At 42.1% G+C, this 25,518-nt stretch overlaps 2 protein-coding genes across 9 annotated transcripts in view; both read right to left on the reverse strand.

The window, feature by feature from the left end:
- The window catches only part of LOC124427869 (dystrophin-like), a 222,033-nt gene that overhangs the window by 107,560 nt on the left and 88,955 nt on the right, over nucleotides 1-25,518 (reverse strand). The window lies entirely within an intron of this gene.
- Nucleotides 5,556-9,198, reverse strand: LOC124427883 (protein DDB_G0276689-like). Its single transcript, XM_046971286.1, has 2 exons — nucleotides 7,699-9,198; nucleotides 5,556-7,599 (listed from the first exon to the last, which is right to left on the reverse strand). Exon 2 carries the CDS (start codon nucleotides 6,928-6,930, stop codon nucleotides 5,692-5,694), a length of 1,239 nt encoding a protein of 412 aa, XP_046827242.1. The 5' UTR covers nucleotides 6,931-7,599; nucleotides 7,699-9,198; the 3' UTR covers nucleotides 5,556-5,691.

A 25,518-nucleotide genomic window follows, 5' to 3' on the forward strand; every position in this document is an offset into this window, starting at 1 on the left:
AGAGAGAGAGAGAACTCGTGAATAGCTCTCTGACAACGAAGCAACGCATTAGCTTTTATCAAAAACTTGCTCGCACGAGTTTAACTCGGCGTATATTGGCTTAGTTCTCAAACATCTTGTCCGAATAAGAGAGACACACGCATAAACTATAAAGTTAGCAGCGAGCCACCTTTCAAAAGCTTTCTCGTATGCGACGACATCCTTACAGAGAGGAGAAGCTTCTCCTACATTGTGCGAAGAGAGGAAGAGACAAGCACCCAGCCAACTGACGATGGAGGAGGAGGATCGTCTTCTATCGATCGGTCGATATCCACAACGCACCGGCTGTTCGAAACAGCGTTCTCTACTCAAGGCGGTCTTTCAATGAGATTCAACGGCCACGATGTTTACGCGAGGAAACAACCGGGTGTTTCAGAACTACTACACCTCCGAGTCTCGATCGTCCTTCTCCTCCCTCCATTCTGGAAGATCAATTCGAACACCATTTCGTCCTCGTAGTACTCTCGGTCGTATAGTCTCCTCCCTTTCTCTACCAGACTATTAAATTTAACTTTTGAGATAGGACATTTAACCCCGCACGATAATCATCAGCACGATAATTTCTTTTCCGGAAAGATTTCTAAAGCAAAAAATCAGATAAGAGTTCTCGATGATATTAATGGCGAAAGAATATAAAGATCTTAAGGGAATCGTCTAAGCGACCATATATTTTTCGCGAAACGCTATTTCCGAGATGCGGCGCGTATCAGCTGGTCACGACTGCTAATTTCCTTTCCGTCTGTTTATTCGTAGACGTTCGTTTATTGAATTCAACGGGAGACTTCCTTCGCAGCATCTATACCTAGGTCTTACTTTCACGGTAGCTATTTTCTTTCATTTACATTAGAACGTTGCGAATCATTTAATCGACGAATCGGTCTTCTCTTAACCTTTGTATAAATAAGTCGAATTATTAAGTATCATGTTTCTAAGAGAGTTCATAAATAAATGACCTCGTATCGATCACGTAGAGTTAACTGTGTCAATACTATCTCTTTACTGGATATATATAAAAAAAAAGGAAAAAAAAAGAAAAAAAAAAAACGCAAATTTTAATGCAACGCGAGTGACCAGCACCGTCGTTAGATTTTCCAATTCCTTTGCTTCATTAGATCGTTTTTACTCTTCCAAAAGGAAAAGAAAAAGAAAGATCAAATTTGGCGACAAAGAAAAGTGCATGCAACGTCGTTATTTCGTTATGCATGCACGAAGAAAGATATTGGAAAGTTTTAATGACTAAAATTGGCTGTTTCGCAATAAATTTTTAACATGGAAAAGAAGCAGCTTTTCTCACTTGGTTTCAATTCGATCCCGTGACGATAGAAATTTTCACGGAATTTCCATCAGCCTGGCAAATATGATTCTGTACTCGATAGTGTAGCACAATCAGCCAGTGTGTGTTGTTTCGAACTAGCCAGCATCGTTGCTACCTCAAACTTTCTCTCCTCTCGGTCATCTGCCTTGCCAATTATGGGAAATCGAACCTTCCAAATTTTCCCAAAACTTGTACAAAAATTCGAATCGATGTAAACAGTTATCGAGCATCCTCGCGAAGGAAATATTTCCGTTGAAATCTCGTACGAGTTTTACGCTCGCGTAAAACTATCGAGCATATATCGAACACTTACTCCGATATCGCTGAGAATTTGAATAAAAAATCTAACGAAAATAGACCTTTTCCTTCGAAGAATGAAAAATAATTTATATCAAAGAATATTAACGTTCTCACTTGCACAGCACCTATGCAACAGGACACGAAAAACGAACTAAACTAAATTCTTTGAAACCTATTACGTGGGAACGAGAGATTATTAAGAGAGAGAGAGAGAGAGAGAGAGAGAGAGAGAGAGAGAGAGAGAGAGGGAGGGAGAGAGACAGAATCGCATAGAGATTCACGAGACACGTCATTTCATTATTCATTCATTGTGACCGCGGATACACCACGCGCATCATGACAAAAAACATTTGGGTCTCTTTCTTCTCTCTCCCTCTCTCTGATTTCCTCCAACCAAAATCTAAATCTGGTTTACATCTGCATTCGAGGTTTGCAAAGCACCGCAGTATTTTTTTTCTCTTGTGGATCGTAAACCGAAAGTCCTGTCTCTCGCGCTTTGAAGCACGATATTAAGGCTTCCATTAGGCTTATATACCAGCTTGAGAACTAATATCCTATTCGGTAGCTTCAGGACATTCAAACGTGTCTACTCTGTCTGGTTGACTCGTTCTAGAGTCGTGGTCGCACACTCCGAAAACTAGAGATATCGCTACATTCTACGATAATCAAGAGAGAGGGAGAGAGAGAATCTTAGCAAAAGCTTCTAGCATCTATCATCGTTCTTTGAAACGACGAATTGACTTAGGGATATACTGCTATTAGAGTACTTCTAAGTGGCTAGGAAACGCGAGCTATGAGCAATGGGAACGTCGGGTGAGCAAAAGACAGAAAGCAGTCTAGCCGGAGCTTAGAATTTAATCTTCCTTTTACCACTAATTTTCGCGGTACTTAATACTTCATGACTCACGCTCGTTGCACTTTCGTTGCGGCTGGAAAAACTGCCTCTCTAGATTGCAGGTGAATTAGAATTTTCCTAAGCATACTTTCCTCTCATTGCGAACCGCGTAGACGCGATTTTAATAAATTTTAATAATGCTCGATGACGATACGTATAGTTTCGATTAGATCAAAATAAAATCATTGTGATAGATACGACTTTAAATTAATCGATTCAAAATCAAACAAAAGAGTATTTAGAAAACAATTTATTTATCAAAGATTCGCGAATTAAAGTTTACCATTTTAATACTTATACATAGTCGTCTAGTGGACTTGGACAGAAACTCGGAGATAATAAAAAAGGATTGCGTCTTGGTAGCATAAGACGGTCGCGTGAAAGGTTTTACTGAGAGAGCGTAAAGAGTGTCTCACGTTTCGTGTCTCGAAGCGGAAATATATTTTTCAAGGAAAAGAAACGACTTGTTTTTCTTTTCGTCGACATCATCGCAAGAGGAACCGAGCTTCGGACAAACTGCACAATCTCATTATAACTCTTTCTGCATCCCTCTTTCCAAAAGAAAGCAGGATGCAAAGAAGAGTGCGAAAAGAGAAACAAAAAAAGAGAAGCAACGAAGGAGAAGAAGAAGAAATCGGGTAAACTCGTGTAAGTCTTTCCAGGTCCTTTTGCAAGCAGCCTGCTCTCTCTCTCTCTCTCTCTCTCTCTCGCTCTCTCTCTCTCTCTCTCTCTGCTTCCCTCTTTCTCGGCGAGATATCCTTTTAAAAGCGTTTAAACGACCGAACGGGAGCGACGAAGATGCTACGAAAGTGTAATCTACAAAATTATTTGCAAAGGATGGAAGGGACGCATGAGGCTTTTCCTTGCGTCGTGAAAAAGCACGAGAAAGCATATTCTCGGAGAAAGCGTGGGTACTCTTAGTCGACAAATGGTCGGCAATTTGTTTCGCAAAATATACAATACACGTAGTTTGCGTGAATGCGAAATATGAGTTAAGGTCCGTCTTGAATTTTTTTAAGATTCTACAAAGTTAGATAAAATATTCTCTATAAATCGACCCTACCTGTAGAATTACCGGTGAATATATAAAATTCTTAATTGGAATATAGATGCAATGTATGAAAAATAGGAAAGAAAAAGGGAAAAAAAGAAAAGAAAAGAAGGATAATCGAGCATGTTCCTTCCTTGCTCGCAACCATGCTAGATTCGAAACTAAGTTTTTGCATCGACTACTTCATTCGTTATGCATTGTGTGTGTATGACACACAGTCGTACAGTCGTTCCAGGTAATAGTGTCGGTACATCGGCACGAAACTTTTGTTGCTACGAGAGTTTCCATCCTTTATCCCGCAGCTGGTAGTATCTCAAAAGATGGCCAACGTCGAAATATATAAGCTATCGCGAGGAGAACAGCAAATTCCCGTTTCCTAACAATTTTTATTATACCTACTAAGCTATTTTTATAGGTTATTTATTATAGGAACTTTCGAAACGAGTTCCATTAACTTAGCTCGGCTTCTCCGCAAGACTTTCGGAGATGCGGTAAGGATCGATTGGCCGATCGATCCCCATCGATTGAGCGTAAAAATAGAGCTACGAGGGCCCTGTCTCATTTATTTTTCAAAATCTCCAGATTTATGTATGACTCGCCATCGAAGTTGAGACCTAGTCATAGGGGTGGTTACCCCTAGATAGGATTATTTCTCGTCTTACTCGTGAACGCTGCGTTACAGAGCTAAAGGATGAAAGTAAGTTAGCCCGTAGTCGAACGAGCCTCGAATTCGATAAGGGCCCGACGCTCGCCCTCGTATAGCCGACGCTTTAATCTCTTTCTCTCCTTTAATAGATAATTTATATTCGGAAGCACGATAAAATTCATGCTCGTGATACTGGCGTGCACGTGTGCGAGTCTCGAGAGCCGTCCAAGTTGCGTATCGATAGTCGATACAAGCCAGCACCGAGGCGTCACGATAGTCGCCCTTTGATTTATCCGAGGCAATATTTTTAAACGATCAAAAATAACTCGTCTGCCGAGCTACGAACACGGCGAATAAGAGAACATCGAGATGTACTGGTACGAGGTATGGTTCCGTACTGCTTAACAAAAATAAAAGAAAAAGATAAAGGGGGAAACAAAAAAAAAAAAAAGGAAAAAAGGGAAAACAGCGTTATATTTCGTTCGGTGGATGTCATGGTATCGAGCTAGCGAATATATTTCTACTCTCAACGCTTGAAATGTCTTAATCGTTTTACTTGTTGCCAAAGAAAGGATATGTCTTCTTGGCCTTTGAAATTCGAATATATACGGGCATTGATTAAATATTTCTAGCGATATTTTCGTTTAATTCTCTGTGTAAAAACAGTAAAACGAAAAAATAGAAAGAAAGAAAGTTTCGAAAAGTTTCCTCGTTAATAAGATCAGCAAGAGATATCATCGTCGTATAGAGCGATTTGCGCTCGTTAAAAGCGGCTCGTCAAAGCCGTGGACCTTTACCACTGACCTTAGCGAATCGTTCTTGCGTGTCGAGGATCTCGATGAAGAGCGATACCTTGTCGTCGACGATTTTGAAGCCGTTCCGTGGTTGTGCCAGGAGCTGTTGTATCGCTTGCGACGTGGTGAGAGGCGTGGCTGGACTAGTGGCCGGCGTGGACGCTCTCGTACCAGTGCTGCCGCTGGTGAAGCCGCTGCCGGAGCCGCTGACCGAACCGCTGCCTGACCCACCACCATGTAGATGAGTGCATCCCAAGAAAATTGGATTACCGTTAGGCGAAACTCCGCAGGTAAATGGTCGAAATGGAAGGCCGTGGAAAGTCGGGCTCGGTCTTGGTGCGGTGGTACGAAGAAGAGTTTGGGCAGATGGAAGAGAGAGACGCCTGACGGCACTCTGTTGTTGTTGTTGTTGTTGTTGCTGCTGCTGCTGCTGCTGCTGTTGAGTCGATTTGTTGCGTTGTTGAGATCGCGACGGGGATTTCAATATTTGATAATCACTCGAAGCCGAGGGTAAAGATCTATAGCCGGAATCGGAGGGTGAGGCAGGTGGAATCGGTGCACCCTGTGGAGTGGAAGCTATACTATGGGGTCTGGCGCGAAGTCCAGCACCAGGTGTCCAAGTGTTTGAATTTCCAGGATTGGTGAGAACGCTCAAGCCGGGCCCTTGTGTCGTGGGCGTTGGTGGTTGTGGATGTGGAAGGGTCGAGGGATACGCCCTGCGAGGTATGGGTTGATGCAACACCATCCCTGAGGAACCCCATTGTATGAGCTCGCCTGGTATACGAGTGGATGAGGACAAGCCGGCTGGTGTAATTGCTGAAGATGAAACAGGCGTGCCTGTTGAACCTGTAACGGGTGTGGAGGCGATGCTGTGTGGCCGCCTTGGTACGGGCTGTTGAAGTTGACCGTTCCACAAAGATTGGGGTGGTATAGCGCTGCGACTCGAGGATACCACGGCGATGCCGTTCTTATTAACGAGCGTTGTTGACCCGTTGCTTCTTGAGTCCTGCTGAGCTGTGAGGCTGCCACCGTCATTGTCGTCGTTGCAACCGGTGGATAAAGATACTGGAGTACCGGCGACCGAATGGGCACGCCGTTGTACCATCCCGGATAGACCGTTTGTTGATGATGGGTTTGTTGAACCGATCGTTGCCCAAGATGTATCTGTTGCTGTTGCGGTTGCTGTTGTTCCTGCTGTTGCTGCTGTTGATGATGACGTTGATGATGATGATGATGATGATGATGATGATGATGATGATAATGTCGACGATGTTGTTCTAGAAGGGAGCTGACCGTATGACTGGTGGAGAGAGGCGACTCCGTGATGGTATGGTGGAGCGGCAATACTATGAGGACGTCTCGGTGCTGTTGCCTGTGGTAATCCGTTGGGAGTAGAGCGAATTTTATTTGCCCCGGATGCTGGTATTGGAGCTGGTGGAGTGTAGAGGGGGAATCCGTGACCATTGTGACTCGGGCTACGGGACAGCTGACTGATTGCGGATGATTGTAGATTGTTGTGTTGCTGTTGTTGTTGTTGTTGTTGCTGCTGCTGCTGCTGTTGTTGTTGTTGTTGTTGTTGTTGATGATGATGCTGTTGTTGCGACTGTTGCTCACCGAGTGAATTCGTTCTGGTCGGTATCGCAGGGTGTGATGGAGCAGGTGGGGGCGGGGGCTCCAAGAAATTTTCAAGTTCCGCAGAGAGAGTCCAAGCTGGGAGCAATACTCCTGTCGAGTGTAGACTCGTTGATAATTGCTGATTGGTACTCGATGACGTATCCCCAACACCGGGCTCGTTATTAACGAGAATGGGACTCGGTGAGACGGGTTTCCCAACGCGTGCCGTGTGTCCACCGCCGATGATAGCGGTAACGTGCTGTAGATGACGATCATTCAGGCTTGCTCGTCCATTAACGTTCCGATAGAAAGTTGGACCGGGCGCTAGATTGAGGCTCGTCGGCTTTTGCTTTACTCCGCCGTTGGGCTGCGGAGACGAAGCGGGTTTCGGTTCGCCCATTTGGATTAGATACCCGACTTCGTGATCCTCCGAAGCCGGCACGTCCGATCCATTCGATCGACGTCCAAACTCCCTTCCTCCCCCCCCCCTCTCTCTCTCTCTCTCGCCTCTCGATCGGTCGATCGAGTTTTATCAGTTGTCTCTTTCGCAGACGCGCATCATTGAAAACAAGGACGAAACGAATCTCCGATTAGAGAGGAAACGTAGTTGGCTATGTTTAATCGCGTATTTCACGATGCCACTCGACGCGCGCAGATCCTTACATTCTCGTCGTACTTGTCGCTGTACTTATCGCGATATTTCGGGACATGTTGCACTTGTTTAAGATCGATACGTTCGCGGCCACTTTACCGTTTTTATCTTACCGTCGTTTCTTCTATACTTTACTTCGACGAACGTTCTATCTCTTTTATTTACTACTCATCACGAGTTCTTTTTATCAGGCACTCGATAAAACTCTTCTTTCTCGCATATACCAAGATGAATACGATAACAATGGAATACGATCCTTGACTAGTAACGTGCGTCGAATATCCAACATTAAACTGTAAATAACACTTTTATTTGTGTATATATATGTATGCATATATATATATACATGTTTGTGTATATATATATATATATATATATCATCTATACTTTACTAGTCGAAAAAGCTAGTGGTCCGTTTCTTCTTTCTTCGTAAATTTGCAAGATTACTAGAGATAAATTTGATTTCACTAACCTCAACAACGTTTATTAACTAAATTTGTTAAATATTTTCTTCGTTAGAATAAGAGAACAACAACGTGTCTCGTCGATGTACGCGTAACAACGGAAGGCCCTTGTTTTCGATCGTTACATTAATCGCATCGAAAAGAGATAGAGAAGAAATGATTGAGAGTAAGAGAAAGAGAGAGAAAAGTGCCGGTCGCGAGGCGAAGTCTACGACTTTTCTATCTTGGCACGTGGCCGATAGACGATTCACGCCGTACTGCCGTTCGAACGTCAGCTTTAATCTACCGCTTAATACGCTTCTCTAACGCGTAGCACTAGCCGTTCTATCTGCGATTAATACGAAAGATAAAAGAAACAAAAATATAAATAACCTTGATACTCGACAAAAGTCGATCACCCAACACGGCAAACCATATAAATTCTTTGAAACACGCACTGTTTACGATTCTCCACTGCTCGGTCGATCGTTTGTTTCTCTCTCTCTCTTTCTCTCTCTCTCTCTCTCTCTCTCTCTCTCTCTCTCTCTCTCCCTCTCTCTCTCTCTCGTCCTCTGGGAGATGAAAGAAAGAAAAAAAGAAAACAAAGTAAGAGAGAACGAAGACGGATGGCCCGTCAAGCGCGAACGAAGAGTCTATTGAGTCACACAATTCCTTTCTATCTCATTATCGCGTTGCTTCTAGGACTCTCGGTTGAAACTCTTGTAGAGGATTTTGCTCATAGCGAGTCCAAATTGGTGAGTCGGAGCTCATTGGTCTTCTTTTTCCAACGTTCCACCGTTCTATTCTCCATCCTCATGTCTCCTCCCTTCAAGACGACCTTCCAAATCATAGAAAGCAATGGCAGATCGGTAGGGCGTCCCTAACCGAGTTCGAAACAATTCAATCGTTGATCTTTCCTCGCGAACGACGATCCAAGTAGATGCGAAGCTGTCCCTTCAGATCGTGCGACTCGAGTTTTCCCGTTTTCTTCTTCTTCTTCGATTTGGTCGTAGCCGGCATCTCGAGTCGAGTCTCGAGAGATGAAACACTCACGAGGAGGACTCGTCGAGCGCGCGCGCGTCCGCGCGCGCGCTTGAAAGAGGAAGAGGGAGGAAGGGAGGGAGAGAGAGAGAGAGAGAGATTCCTGTCCTAGCTCGAGGTCGACGTGCACGTCGGTTAGCTCGCCGACTGACTCACGGCACAGGGCACACGTCGCGAGGAATCGAAGGAGCAAGTTAGGGACAGGAGGTCAGTCGGGTGAGAGTGACGCGTGGCTGCCGTGCCGGGGGCGGAGTGGCGTGTTCCTCTTTGGAATACGGCGGGATTCGAGCCGCGAGGAGGCGCACGCCTGCGCTCCGCGCACCGACTACTCCGTTCTCGCGAACGATGCCTCCTCCTCTTTCCTTCTCCCACTCCCACTCGCGCGTTCACCTCCCTCCACTACCATCCCCCAAGAACACCGGTACCTCTCTGCACCCTCTCCTCCTCGTCTCCCACCCCGCGCCCCCACCTTCTATGCAACCCCCGGCGTTCACTACCAAGACGACATTCCGCGCGGTCGTTCTCTCCTCGTAACAATACTCCCACCACCTCTCTCCCTCTAACGGCGTTTCTATGATACATTTTGTGATACAAGAATCCATGGTAAACGAACTTGACAAACTTTCCAAGCGAACTGCTTTCTAGATAAAAAAAAAAAAAAGAAAAAAAAAAGAAAAAGAAAGAAAAAAAAGAAAAAAAAAGAAAGAGAGAAAAGGGGGAAAGTAAAAGGAAGAAAGAAAGGGAAAAGAAAAACTATGTCGAAAGAAAGAAAGTGTTAACTCCGTAGCCAATGGAAATCACGCGAGAGCGTTTAATCGATTTTTCTTGAGATTCCTTCCCAACTATGTTTTGAATTCGATTCAATGGAGAGTTTGGAAGAGAAAGTTTCGAGCTCGATAAACGCGGAAACAAAAAAAAAGGGACGAGATTATTCGCGAAACGCTCTACGAGGGCATCAACCGGCAGCAGCAACACGTCGTTGCGTTGCTGCTTCCCATTCGTCCACATTTGATATGGATGTTTCTCTCTCTCTCTCTCTCTCTCTCTCTCTCTCTCTCTCTCTCTCTCTCTCTCTCTCTCTCTCTCTCTCTCTCTCCATCTACACACTCTATTCGCCTTCTCTCTCGCTTCGCTAATCCCATCCTCTCGCGCATCCATTCCTGGTGGTTTGGCAGTAGGTAACGCGTACGGCAACAACAGCGTCGACCGTCAGCCTCGTATTCCCGATTTGGGTATATAGAGCTCCCGAGGTGATGACTGTGACTACAGGTCGATGACGAGTCCAGTCTCCAGACTGGCTGGACGTTTATGTATTTATGTTAAGGCCGTACTCTCGGGTCTGCTACCATAACGAATATCGCTCTCTAGACTGGTCTCGATATGGAAAATACAAATTTTCCTTGGAGAATAATCTACATTTTATGAATTATAGAAATAGGAAGAAAACTAATTTATTTTAGTTTCTTTGAAGAACAATTTTATTTTTCTTTGAGATATTGATTCGCCATAGTCGATTCTACGGTTCTACATCTCACCTCGCATTGCAAATTCGTCCGCGTTGCGTTTGAATAATCGATACCTACGTCCCGTAGAATTTTCGGACGGTGGGTGACATTTTCTATTTAACGATTACCGCCACCGACGGATTTATATTCGGCAGAAAAATACAAACCGTCGGTGGCGCTGCGTTGAATAATATAAAGTAGACCGTGTGCACTGTTTCCTCTCATCTTGAAAGGGTGAGGCTGTGGGAGCTTGAAATGTTTAAATAAAATTCTGACCCTTCGCCGCTATAATCAACGACGCCTCTTAGACGGCGTAAAAGCAACCGCGAGGAGTTTCCACGCGAAACGATGAAAAAGAACCTTCTAAATACGCGCCTGAGAAAAATAAAATTCAACCTCGTATCTTAGTTTGCCTTTCTTCATTCCTTTTTCTTTCCCACGATACGGCCGCGTATGAAAATATTAATGCACCCCGACGTAACTTGCCCTCGATTTATTCTCGGTTACTCGCGACGTTCCCCTATATAATATTCGACGTGAAATAAATATTCGGGAAAGGAACGAAAGAAGGAAGAAAAACTAGAAGAAAGGTGAATTATTCAGCCGTTAACGAAATTTTTCTTACCTCAATCGAAAAGGATTGAGAAGGAAAAAGTAAAAGGAGAAACGGTACGATCTGGTAAATTGATCAATTCAATGAAATCAGTGAATACGTAGATTTGCAATTAGGTTCGACGAGAATCGAATGCATAGATGAGACGTATCGGGTATAATCAACGTAGAGACAGGAATTATTACAGGATGCGCACAAGTCCCTGCGCGTTGCTCGTTAATGACTGTGCACGTACGGGAGTTCGATAATATATATCGTTGGTATAATCTATACAAATGGAATCAACGTATCATCTTCGTTGATACACCTACGTTGAGATTTATTCGATTAATTTATCAAGCGTAGTTGGATCGAACGAGATCACGGCGAGTTAGGACGCTGAGACGCTGAAGACTTCGTTGATGCAAGTAAGATAAATAATAGTGCCTATGTGTAGGTAGGGTTAAAGGGAAACAACGGATAGGCTCAATTCTACAAAAGCGAGAAAATTCTGAAAAATAAAGGAAAGACGTGTAAAATTTATCGGAAAGAGCATAGATGGATAAAAGGTCGTCGTCGTCGTCGTCGTCGTCGTTGTATACGTCAAAGTATTCGACGCGAGGTATTCGACGATGGTTAAGGGACAGGAAGGATTAAAACGGTATGCCGAGCTTGTACGAGACAGGGTAACGTTGTAATCCATCTAGACGAGCTCGCATGACTGCCGACTACCTTGCTCTAACGGTTTGCGGTTTTCGATCGTCGGCTATCCGAGCTCGGTCGGTGCGACAACGGTGTTCCTCCAAAGATCCTACGGACTAAATACGTAATAAATATAAATTATAAAGTACGATTTATTTCGTCCCAATCGTTAATATTTCGAAAGTCTAGTTTGATGTAACGCTCGTCGTATCGATCGTTGACGGACGATTAGAATCTCCTTCGTTAGAATCCACAGAGATAAAATAATGCATAATTTAAATTTAATAGAAATCAGTCGAGAACGGAACGGTGAGGAGAAATTAAACGAATGTCAATGCGACGAAGGAATATCGACGGAAATTAGGGAAGTAAACATTGATCCTTCCACCGCAATGGGTTCATTAGCGGATTCCTCGGAACCGCAAAGATAGACGAAATGAGGAAGGAAGAACGTTACGGGTATTGGTGGCTAGGGCTCTCTTTACGAGGTTGCGATTCGACGGGCAGTTTCTAAGCTTCGATATTCCGTCGAGTCGGACGGTCGGAATAGCCACGAGACGGAAGAAACGAGAGCGTCCATTTCGTTGAAAGTTCGGTTCTAGGATTAAGGCCGGTAAGCCGTGGATAGTAGTACGGTGCATTTGCCCGCCAGCAACATGCAAGTTGTTCGGCACGAGTTCACCTACGCTCCCAGCGCTTTCTACATCTCTGTACCGCGTTTGTGATCGTAGCTACTTGATCGCTATCTCGCACGCGCACGCGTTCTCTCTCCTGCGCTCATATCTCCGCACAAGATCGTCATTTTAAGTAAAATATTACTAATTATTCAAACGGCGGAACAGTTTCCTCTCGAGTTTCGAGGATAAGGAAACGAAAAAGGGAAGGCATTCGTCGTTGATCGCGCGTTAGAATTCCGCCGGTACCTCCCTCCGGAGGTACCTTCTTTTCCTAGAATAACAAAGAATCATGTATTATTGTCGCGTTGGATAAAAGAAAAGCCGGAGCATACGACGGCCGAAACTTTTGTTCCCGAGATTTCGCGTCTTTTGACCCTTCCTTTGTGTGGGACTAGAAGAATAAAAAACTCCATGAACGCGAAAGAATAGAAATTTTATTTCTACGGTCTAAATATGTAAGTATACATGCATTTCTTACGCACTCGAACGACAAATTTATGAGTAGCCGAGGATGAAAAAAAAAAAAAAAACAAAGAAAGATAATTAAATAAATAAAAAAAGAAAAAGAAAATAGATCGTATAGGAAGAGCGTTACGCCGCCGCGATTCTTCGTAAAGTTAAGAGTGCCCTGGGCTCTGTCGACCTCGTCCGAGTATTTTTGTGCGGAACGAGTGGCTTTGTGAAGGAAGAATGGCCGAAGTAAGTGCTCCCGTGAAATATGGGTTACCGAGTTAAGGGGTAGAGATGACAAGGAAGGAAGGAAGGAAGGAAGGAAGGAAGGAAAGAGAAGGGAAAGCAAAGAATGAGAAAGAAAGAGAGACGCTCGCTTTAATGATACATCCGGGCTCGCTTCTTTTCGCGAAATCCCCCTCAATTAAATTTGAAGCCGTGCTTGGTACTCCAGAGAGAAAAAAGACGAGAGAGAGAGAGAGAGAGGGAGGACGATAAAGTGGCGGGAACGAAACTGCTTCGTTTCTCGATACGACTCAATGAAATGCGAATCGTGTCTTATAGGATGACCCTTACATTCTTTCCTCTTTTACGAATTATAATATAATATAAATATATTTGTATAGTCGCTCTCCGATGTCTACTCGAGATTCACTGGGTCTTTCGGCCGTCCCTAGACAAGAATCATCCGCGTGCACGTGCACACGCGCATCCGTCGAAAGAAAACAAGCGATTCTTTGTAACCACCAACGGCATGCGCGCGGCCCCTCAAAAATGCATGGCCGGGAGTATTAAAAGTCTTACAATACTCGTCTCATCTCGTTAGCTTCAAAGACAAACGATAGAAGCTCTTCTCTTTTCTTTTACACGTTCGTAGTACGTGATATTAGACTGGCAAAATTAAAGTACGCACGGTCAAGCTATTCGCTCGTAACGAACAACGCACAGCTGCAGCAAATTTTTCGCGTTTTGCAAGGAATTAACGGGCTGGCTATGCGTTGGCGCGCTACGAAATATACGAGGGTGGCTCGAGTAAACGAGGGATCGCTTGTTTGGAAACAAAATAGCCGGAGATATCGATTTGTCGAGAGACGCCGAATACGAAAGCGCGGACAGCGAAGGGCAAACGAGTTCGTTTCAAGCATACGAATTTATATTTTCTAAAGGACAACGATATATAATTAGATTTGTAATAACATACAAAAAAAAAAACAGAAACAAGAAAGAGACTTGCGCTCTCTTGGTTCATTCGACCTTAATTCCAGAGAGTGATGGGAGCGGTGGAGGTGGGGGAGTATGGGGGGGGGGGGGAAAGAAATATCTCTCATATCGTCCATTAGCGCCTAATTGAAATTCTCTTTCATTGGACCAAATCGTAAAGCGCTTTGCTATCGAAAGGACGAGGGCGTTCCGACCGAGGGACGACCGCGTATTTTCGAAACTGAATCTCAGGTACCTTTCAATTACCACCGAATGCAATTAAAATTCACGAGACTATCGTAAAAGTTAACGATTCGCGGGGAGCCTACGAACGTTTCAACTTATTCGCACGGGCGAACGAACGAACGAACGAACGAACGAACGGACGAGGAGAAAAGAAACAGCAGTATCGAATCCAGACGCGAGAACGCGGAAGGAAATTTCGCCTACACGATCTATACCGATGAATTATTTCGATCGTAAAGCGCCGGCGCTTATCGCGTATCGCATATTCATAAATCAAATGTAAAACGATCTAGGTATTCTAGTCTCGGTGATAAATCAGAGTGCCTCGATGAGGAGAGAATTCCAGGACTCGTCGATAAGAATTCCAGGATTAAAACTCTTCTTTTCTCTTTCCCTCTTAAATATATAATTAAGAACGTTTTTCTTTCTAGATCACAGTTAATTATTAAATCGTTGCACTTTCGTTATTTCTTATATCTTAGGATTAGTGACATTCAATTTCTTAAACGACAAGTCGAACGTTATAGCAGGACCATAAATGATACCCTTTCCTACGTTATTCGTTCGTTTCGAATTAGTAGGATATTGGAATAATACCGCGATGGGAGAAAAGTAAGTGGAACGACGAGACTAAATTCGGAATGAGCTTCGTTACACGCGTTAGGAACAATTAACGGAATTGGATATCAGAGGGACTGTCGGCATGAACAAGAAGAGAGAAGAAATACGTCGTTACAAATTTCTAGAAAAAGATGAAGATGGATCGACTTACCGCAACGTCCTGTCAATTTGAGTGAACGGTACTTACCTGTAACAAAAAATCGAATTAAATGAAATAAAAGTTTATTAGAATTTTTTAAGTAATTAATACGCGTTAAGTCTAAATCTTTGGCGTACAGGTGCCTCGCCGAAGCCCAGCAAAATCGTGAGAAACGAAAATTCCTGCTCGATTTACGGCTCATAAAATGAAATATTAAAGTCGTAAAAATGAAAAAAAAAAAAAAAAATGAAAAGGTAGACTATTCCGAACTCTACGATTAAACCACCGCAATTATAAGTTTTACGTGACCGTCGGTAGTCGCTCGATGGATTTCGACATTCTCCGAGGATTATAAACCAAAATCAATGGGAGGAAAAAGCGATTCTTGTTAATCGTTCCGAGTTAAAAGAAAACTGTAGATAGATAGTCGAATTTTGCACTGAAAAGATATATATGTATATATGTGGAAAGAGAAAGAGAGATAAGGACAGCTCGTTCGAAAGGGTCGAAAGTCCGATGGTTGAAGAGGACTTCCGACTAGCCGCAAAAAGCAAGTTCTATCCATTAGGCCTCGATCGGAAAGTACTTGGAGGTCAGCGCTAACTTTTTCCATCGTTCGAATCGATATTTTCTTCCTTCGTCAAGTCATTTCCTAGAAATTGGAAAGAACGTTCGAGCGTGCATACATGCACGTGTATAAATTTCGTTAAAAAAAGATGAAAGAAGGATAAGAAAAGAAAAAAAGCGAAAGAGAAACAATCGTTCCAGAAGGACAACTTCATTCGACGAATACCGCCGCATCGGTACATTCCATTCGATTCTAGAAGCTTGCATAAATTCCTAGCGGAGATATGCAACTAGATAAGGAGAAGAGTTCTTGCCTGCGACACGAGTCTCCTTTGGAATTTTTCATTTCCTTCGTGGCGATCGCTTTCGAGCGAGCACGTTTCAAGCTATCTCGCTGTCTCTTTCTCTATTTCCGTACAAAGCCACCCAAAGTTCAAGAATGTATACTATATATATATGTGTGTGTGTGTGTGTGTCTTATGAATATGTACGTCTATACGTACCTATTTATATAGCTATACATATACATGCGCAGACACGCGTTCTCTTTATACCCCCGTCTGCAGAAATAAAGAGAAATTCGTAAGACAAGTTTTCCTTTCTCGTCGCGACATCCCTTTGCAATATCACTCTGGTCGAAATAATCGAACGTTTTGTAAAAGGTATGATTAAAAGCCAAGTTTGACCGATCGATTTTGTTCCTTTCAACGCAACGCCTCTTTTCCCTTTCTCGACATTTACACATTTTGTTCGTTTACTCGTAAAACTTTATATACGGCTTCATTTGCCACATTAAATGTAGGCTATGCGCGACGAAAAAATTAGAAGCTTTGTTAGCAAAGGGGAAAGGCACGCGAAAGCCGTGCGCGACGCAGGGAGTTTTTACGGAGCAAAGTTATCGGGCTTTTCCAACATGTCCGACGTGATAAGAGCGACAAAACGATGTTCAGGTATGTTGCAAACATGTCACGTTGTCCGTGGAAAAAAAAGTAGAAAAAGAGAGAAGAAAATATAAAAACAAGTGCAGGACGAAATAGCAGGAAAACGAGCTTTAAAAAGCGAACCTCGCGTTATCGCGTGCAAGTGCTAGCTGATAACACGAATGTTCTTTTTTTTTTCTTTTCTTTTTTCATCGATATTCGAGCGAACGATCGTTCGACAGTGTGGTTCGTAGCCAACGAACGCTGATTTGACAACATTTCTGGGTCTAGTGAAATTGTAGCTCTTTGCTATCCTCTCTCTCTCTCTCTCTCTCTCTCTCTTTCTCATCTATTTTCCTAGCTCACGCGTGCTCGTTCTCGTCGAGCAACAGGCCATTGTGAGGATTCCCATTGTGTTAGGTTCGACGTGTTCGCCATTATCAGCATATATTTTCAACTGCACCGTCGACGAAGAGGAAGTCCTTTTCGACGTGAATTTATTATTTTCCACGAGAACATTCGATGCTTCTAGTTGCTAAATTTTATCACTGCTATATGCGTTCTAGTTCGAAGAAAATTTCGTGATGAAGGTACGAACTCGTTATTCTTCGATTAAAATCGAATGAAGGTGCGAGAAAGAAAGTTGAAAATCCGAGAGGAAGGCGACAAGGTTGGCGAGGCATCGTTAACAACAGTACATCGAGAAGCGAGTGCCATCGGTTCCCTACTCCGGTCCGGGAGTTATTCGAGTTGACGACGTGCGTTTCATTAAAACGAAGCGAGAAAAACTCAAGTCTTTGTTTCGATATTAATTACGGCTAATGCCGTCGTCGCGGAGGACGCTGGACGAGCAACGGTATTAAACTAATCCTTTGATAAGTTTCCGTCGATTTAGAAACGATTTTCCTCCAGTTTGAAATAGCTAATTAGAAATTTTAAAAGCGTTTGAAGTTTGATTTCTCTTTTATAAGGAAAACCTCGATGAAACAGATAGCATATGGGAAAAAGGTAAAAAATAAAGGGGGAGAAAAAGAAATTTAATAAAGTTGAAGGTTTTTAAAGAAAATTAGCATCGCGGCCATGTAAGCATGTCGCGAGTTTGTTCATTGGAATAACATTTTCTAGATGAATTTCATACCGGTTGAGGCTTTTCAAAGCGCCTTAAAAACGCGGCTTAATTACGACTCTTCTCGAAAGAAAACATTCATAGAAATATTTCTATATCTTTTCCTCTCTCTCTCTCTCTCTTTCTCTCTGATTCTCGCGCGCGCGTCGAGTACCATAGGACGGTGTCAGAGGGATCCTTAAAACGACGAGCATCGAGCAAGCATTCGCAAGATTCTAATTAAAGAGCTCCTTTAAACGTTGCAAGACGATATCTCAACTGCAAAGTCTCGTCGGAAATATTTCTAAAAATATTTATTCCTTAAACGTAGCAAATGCTTGAGTGCCTCTCGCGGGAATTCGTCGTTTATCAAAGTCCGCCTTCGTGCAGCTGAAGAGAATCGCTTCGGAGGAACTGAACGAATTTATCCTGAAAATTTTCCTATCCCGCATTATTAATTCATGATCCGTTTTCGAACGAAGCGCTCGAGTAAACGAAGCTTCGCTAAATCTCTATCGAAGCTGGCAGAGGACTTGGTCACTTCGTTTCAAGTCATAACTGACCAGTCATCATGTGCGGACTTATTTTGCGACTACAAACACGCATATATATATATATATATATATATATATATATATATATATATGCATACGTGCATGTATATTGGAGAAAATCGGAGAAATTAATCGACGTTCTACGTTCTATCGTACTTTCTCGTAGGACGACACCGGTTCGAAGAACAATTTGTCGCGGCGAAGAAAAGCCACGGGACGAGAAAAAGGAAGGGATGGAAAATGGGAGATGTTTTTCAATTTAGCGTACAGGAAGGTACACTAAAAGAAGAGAAAACGAGAAAGAGAGGTGGAGGGGAGGGAGAAAGAGGGAAAGAGAAAAGAAGGAGAATCGTTGAACCCACCACTCGTCGTCGGGAAGATAAACGACGGAAGGGCTTTAAACCTCGCTCGAGAGATAAATTAGTCTATCCGGCAGGTGGATCCGTTTTTTAGAAGCTGCTGCCCACGAAAAGGAACTACGGAAGCGACTCGGCATTTCCATGAAACTTGATTCGCACGACGATAGATTATGTGTACACGACGGACTGGTTTGACATATATCGGTGTGAATAAATTTATGGACGACCATTTAGATTAAGTAGGTAAATAATGTCAACGATGAGGAGGATCTTTTTCCTATAACGGGGAAAAAAGAGAAGGAAAAAGGAAAGAACGAAAAGTAGAGACAGAAAGATCGTTGAAAATGTAACTAACTAATACGAAGAAGGAAAGAATTGGAGAAAAGATGACGACTTTGATATCGAAATAATCGAGTTTACATTTCCTTTCGCGGTGCAAGGACTCGCGATTCTTTCTTGCTCCATAATGAAGTCCTTAATGGCGCGACAGCAGGATCGTCTTTTCTTTCGTTTTACCGTTTCTTGTAATTACACGATAATGAGGAAGACGGCCGGTGTGTGTGTGTGTGTGTGTGTGTGTGTGTGTGTGCGCGCGCGTGTAATATAAATGGTGAAAGAATGAGAAAGGAGAAGAGAAGAAAAGCGCGGCGCGGTAGAAAACGAGCATAAAGTATGAATGGGTTTCTGGAGTGAGAATACGCGTAAAGGAAAGGAATGGAAAATAAAAGACGATGATACGTGAAGACTAAAGAATAAAGATTTTAAGACTGGACAAAAAATTCGACGTAACGTTCGATCCAATAAAATAGTTCTATTAAATCGAGATTAATTCTAAAATGAGAACCATTGATATTCCTACAAATAATATCTTTTTATTTTGTAATTGAAAATAAATACTTTTCAAAGAGAATATTATTCCTAGAAAAAGACCAAGCTGCAGTGAAACTTTGAGCATCTGCTTGAAATTACTTGAGAATTTAATTTCCTCTGTTATACCCACGATATTGGGCATCTTGGATTTGAAAGAAAAAGATGAAAAGTTTTCAGGCACGCGTTTCTCGTCTCTCTTAACGTCTTGCAAAGCGATCATTAATTCTTGGCGCCGCTGAAGCGCGCGCTCTTATTTCTCCGCGTTCTGGTAAGCATCGGCTCGATGAAAAACCCCGAGGAAGAATCCTGGGAGAGAAAAAAGAGAGAGGGAGAGAGAAAGAACGGGGGGGAAGCGGAGACAGAGGAAGATATCTCGAGAAACGAACAAAAGCTCGAAATGCCGAGCGCGATGAAACGAAGTATTCAAGGGGCGTACCGGCTCGAATAACTGAATCCGATCCTCTTGAATATCGTGATTTCGTTATGCTCGAATCTGGCGCGAGAATGTACACGGTTAAAGCAGCGGCGCGAGATACATCGATATGCCGGATATTCCTCCTCGGAAATAATTCGCATTCCGAGCCGCAAGAGAGAAACGGGAAAAATATTAATTCGCCGTCTGCTCGAAGCTACGTACCCATCCCTCGTACCCTTCTCTCTTACCTTCTTTCTTTCTCTCTTTCTCGACGTATCTTTACAATACCAAAGATTCGTATTCGCGGAGAAAATGAACTACATTCAAAAATATTGCCCGATTTAGCGAAAAGAAACGTTTCGTTAAACGGATCTTAGATAAATATAAAATATGAAAATTGCACTCTGCGTGAATATAAATAATATCGATTATAATGTAATTGCAATCTTATTATCGTTAAGAAAAATTTTATGACGATACGGAATGTCCAATGTTGAGGAAAATCGATAATATCTATCAAATATGTACTCGAGTACCGTGGCTATGAAATATTTACGATAACGATTGCACGGTGACACGATAGCTAGATAAAATGAGAACATTTTTCCCTCTAAAAGGATTTTTGTTTCGTGTTTATACGACTTCCCGTTCCGAAGATGAAACGTATTGAATTTTGTCATTCATAAACTCAATTAACAGCTGTCGGGAGTATGCAGCGTAGTAAATAATGAGAATTGTTTACGTCGGTCAACTGGCATGCGTAAATTCCAAGAATTTATGTAGATCAGTGTGTATCGATGATTTCATTCAAAAAAGATTATGTAGGTCAATGAACTTTGCGATTTTTTTTTATTGCGCGTTTCTTCTGCCTCCAAAAAAGTATGCAAGGAGAAACGCGCGTATGAATCTCACGGTAGCAGACTCGCATCGATTTCTCTTGTACATTTAAGAAAAGCTTTGCCAAGGTTGAACCACTCGAGAGAGAGAGAGAGAGAGAGAGATGTCGCGACAATGGAGTCGTCAAAAAATGGCAAAGTCATTGAGTACGCCTAGTTGTAAATACGCAGTCTCCGAGTAAAGAAAAGAGAGTACCAATCTCCGGCAAAAATACACAACCTTCAAGCTCACACTGACCTCTTCCGATAGGAAGTAGGTTGCAAACAGTATTCCACGTCAGTCGTTCGCTTTATAGCAAGGGGTAATGATGATACGCCGTAAAAGCTAAAAATGAGGCTTCGAACATGCGCCTCTCTTCATTTTCACCGCAATTTTTGTCTTTCGAATTCTTTCTCTTTACCGAAAAATATTACACTCTAAGAATAGCTCTACGAGTTATTAAAAATTCGACGAATGGACGAAGAGAAGGAATAAAAGTAATGATCAATAAGTGAAAATATGCGTATTATTATACTACTATAATTTATTCTGGCCCGAGGAAAAAGAGACGAAGCGAATTACGTTCTTTTCTAGATAACTTTAAGACGAGTCTACGTATTTTCTCCTGCGGGTCTTCGCGACGTCGTATAAAACGATGATGCTCGCGAGGTACGCTCGTTATACCAACGAGAGGAAAGGGGTTAAAGGGGAGAATGGAGACTAAAGGACCACCGAGAACGCACCCGACCATTCGTACGCGCTTCTCCGCAAGCGCGAACATCGCTCCGATCTTCCGCCTCGATTTTTCTGCGGAAAAAATTCATCTTCTACGAGATTTTTCTCGCTCGAGAAAAGTATTTCTCGCTAGAAGCACATGCATATTTTGATATATATGATTCGCGATCCGAATGAAAAGGAAAGATGGGAAAAAAGAGGAAAAAGTTCGAATACATCCCCATAGATCTTTCAGCAATAAAGGCAGAAATAAAGAAAGTTATCAAAGATAGGATGACGTAAAAGTATGCACTCCCAAGAGATACATTCTCTTTTGATTTTTCTAGCGCGAACGAGACGTTTAAATCCTCAGCTCAGCCACGTTTTAATTTATTTTCGTCGTCTTCGTCGACGTTAAGAAGAAGGGAAATGATACTAGTAACGCAACGATACGCAGACTGGAGTAATAAGAGAATTCTCGAAGCGATAGACGCGAAGGGATATATTATATTATCAATACTGACATATTCTTTTCTAAGCCCAAGGAAGCCCATCCCTCATCTTCGTATCTATCATCTAATGTCCTATAATACGAGGCATTCCAACCTGGAATTTAAATAAAGCATCAAGTTTATCCTAGAGCGAAACTCAAGGCAAGAGGCCGCGGAGCTTGCCTTCGGCGAATAACTCGACGAATAGTTCGAGCCGCATCCCCTCCCACCGCATTCCCTTCCTACTATCTTATACCTCAATTTCCTTCCCTCCTGGGCCTTCCTTGTCGTTATGTTTATAGTAAAACATTTGTTTTTGACTCAAAGACATATATATTAGGTGTTTTATTGTTACACATAATGCTTACCCTTTGTATCGTCGAAGGAAGCTTTTATCAATTCTCTTCCCAAAAATGACATGAATTCAACACGTCGAAGAGGAAAAATTTAAGAAGGATTTCAAAACGCGGCTCTTTAGAAAATACTTCCCTGTGCTTTTTACGTTTACTCTGATAGCAATCAAAGTTTTGCTACTGTTATTTTGTGAACACGGTTACAGTTTGTGTTGTAAAAGAGATCCGAAAGAAAGCACGATATCGTTAACAAAGCCCGATTCAAAGGTTCTTTTAATGCCGTTTCACAGGCATGAACGAGATCGCAAGCGTCGCATTGTTTCACCATTCGATACTTCCCACAGATAGAGATTTAGATCTCTCGCTTTTAAATTCAATGAACGACAGCGCGCTTTGCTCTGTCCAACGAGATTTCAACGGACATCGTACAATTTTCAATTCGTTAAAGTTCGTTCGCGTTTAAAACACGTCTTTTGTTCGAAACTAATACGAGAGATTGAAGTAAGGACTGGTATTCGGGCTCGTCGAGTCTCTCTGATTTTTCCAAAGAAATTCTTATCTGGCACGTTTGAAACGCGAGAAAATCGTCATGGGACTCGGAACATCGGCTTTTCAAAAAGACGAACGACGAAACGATCACGATGTGCGTCTGCCCTGTCGTTGGTTGACCCGTTTTCTTACGAGTGGAAATGATAAAGGAAAAAAAAAGGAAAAAGAAAAGACGGATTCTCCTTTGATCAAAATCACTTTGTTTTTGTTTGCAAATTTCAAATTCTATTTCGTATCATTTAAGGTTCCTCTTTCCGAGTATCAAGAAAAATCTCCTCGAATGTTCGTTCATTATATCAAAATTAATCTGTCCCTAACGTAAAATAGGAACTCTCTGATCATTTTTCGTTTCTCATTCGTAAACAAATATCGAAATTGTTCAAAACCCCTGGGCAAATTGAATTTTTTTTTATATATTCGAGCTTACGATGAAAAGAACTTTCATAAATTCGGTGTGCTTTGATATATTTTAATATTTCAAATCCGATATAATTGTAACCTTTGTGATCTCTCGTACTGAAATTTCTCACCGAGTATATAAAAATGAAAGGAACTAATTCGGTATTAACTAAGCTCCTCCAACTAGTACACGCTACACACCTCTCTCTCTCTCTCTCTCTTCCATATTCGCCAGAAATATATGTGCGTAAAGTTTGAATGCCTTTAGAGAGCTTTTCAAAAAGGACCATTGTTTCTAGGACTAGAACTTATAAAAACATTTTCTCTTGTACGCTTTTATATACGAACAAAAAAGGCGAATTGGAAAGTTAAAATTGTTAATATAAAAATCATAGATACATTTTATCGACAACTTTTACATATTCGTTCAACGTGCATATATCATAAAACCAATGTCTCGGCGAAGGACAGAGAGAGAGAGAGAGAGAGAGAGAGAGAGAGAATAACGAGACCGAAACAAAGAGAAAATAAAGAGGGAAAATAAAAATGGGTCGAACTTTTGTCCAGGATTTTTTCGAGCAGAAAGCATGCCATTCTCGCAGAGAACGCAGTTGGCAACGAGAGCCGAACATCTTCCAGTCTTCGCAAGCACAAATTAATCCTTCCTCGGAGCATACGAGACAGTCTCTACCACGTGAATACTAAAACTGTTATCCGTCGAGTTAGTTCGAGGTTCGCGTCCCCATTTTCGAATGTTCCCGTACAAAGAGAGCTTCTGTCCCGGACATATGGCCTGATATCGTCCAGAATACACCAGGAGTCACGTTACCTATCCTTTACTTCGTAGTTATACACGGCACAATCTCGATGCTACGTGTACATCCATGATATACATAGAATTTGGCTTGCGGTATTGTAAAGTTAGCGGTAGAACCGCCAGGCGGCGACATCTGCTCGCAACGTTATCTCGAAGGTACTCCACCCTTTCGTGCAAACCCCATCCTATCTCACCCTTCTCCGATCCTTCTCCTACCCTTTTGTCGAAGTCTGATTCGAAACTACAAACTATCGGATTTGTTAAGCCATCGACTGGAGATGCAGACAGTGAGAAAGTGGCAGAGAGAGAGAGAGAGAGAGAGAGAGAGAGAGAGAGAGAGAGGAAGATTGACGGAAAGGTACTACATCGATAAAGTGAGAAAAAGAGGTGACGAAAAGACGGGACTCGAGAGATATTCAATCTTTCTTTTTTATTCTAAGCATGTTTGAATTCATCTAACGTCTTTTTGTTATTTCTTGAAAAAACGAAATTACGAAGAAAATAGCGAACAAATTTGAAAAATGTTAAAACATCGAAAGAAAAGTTGGTCGAATAAAATCGAATTTCTTTCACGATTGAAGAAGATAAAATAGAAATGTATAGTAGCCAACGATCAATTAAAATTCCCGGCGCTCGCTTGTCCGTCGCGTTATTTAATCAGCTAATCGAGACGCAGCGGACAGCCGTTAATCGATCGGTGTACGATCGTCCGACGACGTGTACGACCAAAAATTCGACGAAAATTTAATCAGAACAGAATTTACAGGTTATTATGGATTTATCCAACCGTCATTCTCGACGCGTTTTTACGAAAGAAATAAGAGAGGAAAGGGGTTAGTAATAGTTGACGCGATCCCATTAAAAATCTCTTTACGTTCGAACAATGCTCAACTATTAACCATGTCATCATCGAATTAAAGAGAGAGAGAGACAGAGAGAATCGCAGCGTCCGTTAAATCGGGTAGGCGTTATTTACGATTGTCGAGAGGATGCTATTGTTAACAAGAACCATCTCGTTCGATAAGGGTAATGCGATAAAAAATGCGACTAGCAGAAAATTAATAGCTCGCAAGAATGCGAACGATTTTGAGTATTTTTTCATTGGAAACTTTACCGTTCCATCGGGCCGATCGTTCGCATACTTTCGCAGGAGATACTTCGATAATTGATTTTCAACGCGATGTGAAATACGAAACGACGCAAAAAAGAAAAATTGCAATATCTCGACGACGCGTGCCTGAGGAAAAAAATCAGTGGTCTTGCGATCAGAAAAGTACATGCTGCTATTGTTCATCGATAACATTATAAACTGTGACATTTCGATTCGCAAAAATGATTAAAAAGAAACGAGTTCTATTTAACACTATATCATAAGACTATTATAGGTCGTATTTTTTTGAAAACATTATTTTATATATATATATATATACATTTTAATAATATCTTAATCTTGATAATCAACGGACAGATCGACGTACGATAATAACTTGAAATGCGGTAGGATATCAAACGAGTTTGTCAAGATGGATAATACCACCCTTCTCGGAATAAATAAGACGGATGATAAAGTAGACATCGAAATATAGCAAGCAGCGAAATAACTTATC

The sequence above is a fragment of the Vespa crabro genome, chromosome 11 (assembly GCF_910589235.1).
Source record: "Vespa crabro chromosome 11, iyVesCrab1.2, whole genome shotgun sequence".
In the NCBI taxonomy this organism is placed as follows: domain Eukaryota; kingdom Metazoa; phylum Arthropoda; class Insecta; order Hymenoptera; family Vespidae; genus Vespa; species Vespa crabro.